General features: G+C 36.3%; 1 protein-coding gene across 1 annotated transcript in view; it reads left to right on the top strand.

Annotated features, from left to right (window-relative positions):
* Positions 1 to 2,460, top strand: part of LOC107289548 (partitioning defective 3 homolog B) — a 164,898-nt gene that overhangs the window by 122,694 nt on the left and 39,744 nt on the right. The window contains exon 5 of the mRNA XM_015818360.1: positions 1,459 to 1,538. Within this exon, the coding sequence (XP_015673846.1) occupies positions 1,459 to 1,538 (80 nt within the window). The remainder of the gene's footprint in view (positions 1 to 1,458; positions 1,539 to 2,460) is intronic.

Here is a 2,460-nt window from a genome sequence, read left to right as displayed (position 1 = left end):
ATAAAATTATAAACTACAGTACAATGAGTCAGAATCTATTCTGCTTTAAATATACCATGAAATTGAAATATGAACTATATACATAAAATTACCAAAATTATGGATGGAGTACAAATCCAGATATTAAATTCTAGTCCAGAAATTGTTTATATTTAAATTCTATGTTAAATTTACTTTTAAGGTGCAAAGTTATTTTAGACCTCAGAGAATACTCTCTTAACTTGATTAACCATTCTTGCAAAGAATCAAACATAATTTCTACTAAGAAGCATATAACATCTCATAAATGCTTTATTAGCTTCCCATACTGTAGATTAGTATTCCTCAACCTTGGCAAATTTAAGGTGTGTGGACTTCAACTCCCAGAAATCTCCAACCAGTATGCTGGGCTCAACGTGTGTGCTCAAGGAGGGAGGGAGGAACAAACAGAAAATGACAACAAAAATATAGTTGAGGTATAAATTATTCTTGCAGACATATTTTGATTGAACAAATGAAATTGGGAAAAGCCTTTTTGTTCTGTGTATCTAAATTTGATGGCAGGCTTTCCTTGTGTGGATAGGACTGCATGGTGCAATCACTTTAAGTGGCTATGAGAGGATGAGCAGAGATTTGTGCTTCTGTTGAACGACTTACTCTTCCTCACATATAACTGTCTTATGCATTTTTCAGCTTTGCATTTTGCAGGACATATGGTTTAGAGCAGGAAGATGGGTTGTTGTAAAACAATAATACATGCTTCCCCAATAGTGAACAAACATAATTATTTTCTTATTTGTTCCTTCATGACACTTCTGCCAAAGTGAAGAATAGATTCATATTTTTGTTAATTATCATACATTCCTCTAGCACTTTGGAAGACAATGGTTCAGTGTTCTATTGCAATAATAATAATAATAATAATAATAATAATAATAATAATAATAATAATAATAATAATAATAATAATAATAATAATAGTAAAGTTGGAAGGGACCTTGAAGGTCATCTAGTCCAACCCCCTGCTCAGGCAACCCCCTGCTCAATCATATAGACAGTATCATGTTTTATGCCCTGGTAAACAGATAATCATGAACTTGCGTGTTCCTTTTTATAGTCTGTCCCACAGTTTCAATAAAGCTAATTTAGGTCCAAATCTTAACATGACCAATCATCATATATCAATAACTAGCTTCATTTTATGCAATATTTTTCTTGATTCCTTTCAAAAATATGTTCCATACAACTTCACAGCTTCTTTTTTGGCTTGGAAAAGGAATAATAAGAAGGATTCTTAAAGAAAATTATTATAAATAGTAATAACATCAAATGTGAATTTCTCTTGAGCCTCAGAATTTCTTCTCTGTTGATTTTGGCGTGCTAGAGCCTCGTTTGTTTTTGATTATCATTTTTGAGAAACGTTTTCAGTAACAGGGTTGAATAATTGATCTTCATCACTAATTATACTGCTCTCCACAGGTGTCTGGAAAAGGTCCAGATGAGACTCCACACCACCTCCAGTTTGAAGGCATAGAAAGACAGTATGCATCCTTACCCAGGTAAGCTTCATTGTATATTTATACATAGTCACTCATTAATGCAGACACAAGTGTGTCCACACAAATGTTTTTTCACAGGCAATCAAGGAGTCTTTTCCTCCTCCCACTGTTCCACTGTTTAGCAAAATCTGCACTGAACAGACATCTGGCAATGAAATGAGAGATTATGTTGCAATTTTGTTATGCTGCCCTTCTGCTGATGATTTAGTGCCATCTTTATAGCTGTGTTAATAATTTAGACAGCCAATGTGGGGAGGGGGAGAGATGAAGTTTCAATCACTGAACATGTCAGCAAGAATCATGATCTGTAGACAAGGATGTGATGCTGAGGAAGCTTGTTCTATGAGATTTTAGCCACTTTAGCCGAGCTGAATGAGACATCCTTTGTGGAGGACGAGGGGGCTGCTGGGAACAGTTGCAATCACAGTCCCACATCAATTGCTCTAGAGTTTTTTGAAGGAAATTTCATTTTTCACAGCAAAGGCATTCATACTGTAGCCCCATACCTAAATAATTGAGTAAATCTCCATTAATGAAGTGAACTTTCTAACCCTATATTTTCCAAGACAGACAGTTTTGAGGTTAAGTCATCAGGCTAAAATCTGGGAGACCATGAGTTCTATTCCTGCCTTAGGCAAGACATCAGCTGGGTGACCTTGGGCCAGTCATTCTCTCTCATCTATAGGCAGGAGGCAAGAGCAAACCACTTCCTAAGTCTTACCAAGAAAACTGCAGGAATTAGTCAAGGCACCTGACTTGGACTCACCCTCCTCCCGAAAAAAATCCAAACTGGTTGAAGGCAATCCATGCCTATGGATTTTGCGACCACAGCTCTCAGAATTCCCAGCCACCCCAACCCCCACATTAAATTAGTTGGGAATTCTGGTAATCCTGGTGCATTTCAAAGAAAATGTCTGTTTTC

The sequence above is a fragment of the Protobothrops mucrosquamatus genome, unplaced genomic scaffold (genome assembly GCF_001527695.2).
Source record: "Protobothrops mucrosquamatus isolate PMUCROS unplaced genomic scaffold, P.Mucros_1.0 scaffold_9, whole genome shotgun sequence".
In the NCBI taxonomy this organism is placed as follows: domain Eukaryota; kingdom Metazoa; phylum Chordata; class Lepidosauria; order Squamata; family Viperidae; genus Protobothrops; species Protobothrops mucrosquamatus.
This window is presented reverse-complemented; position numbering and strand designations above follow the sequence as displayed.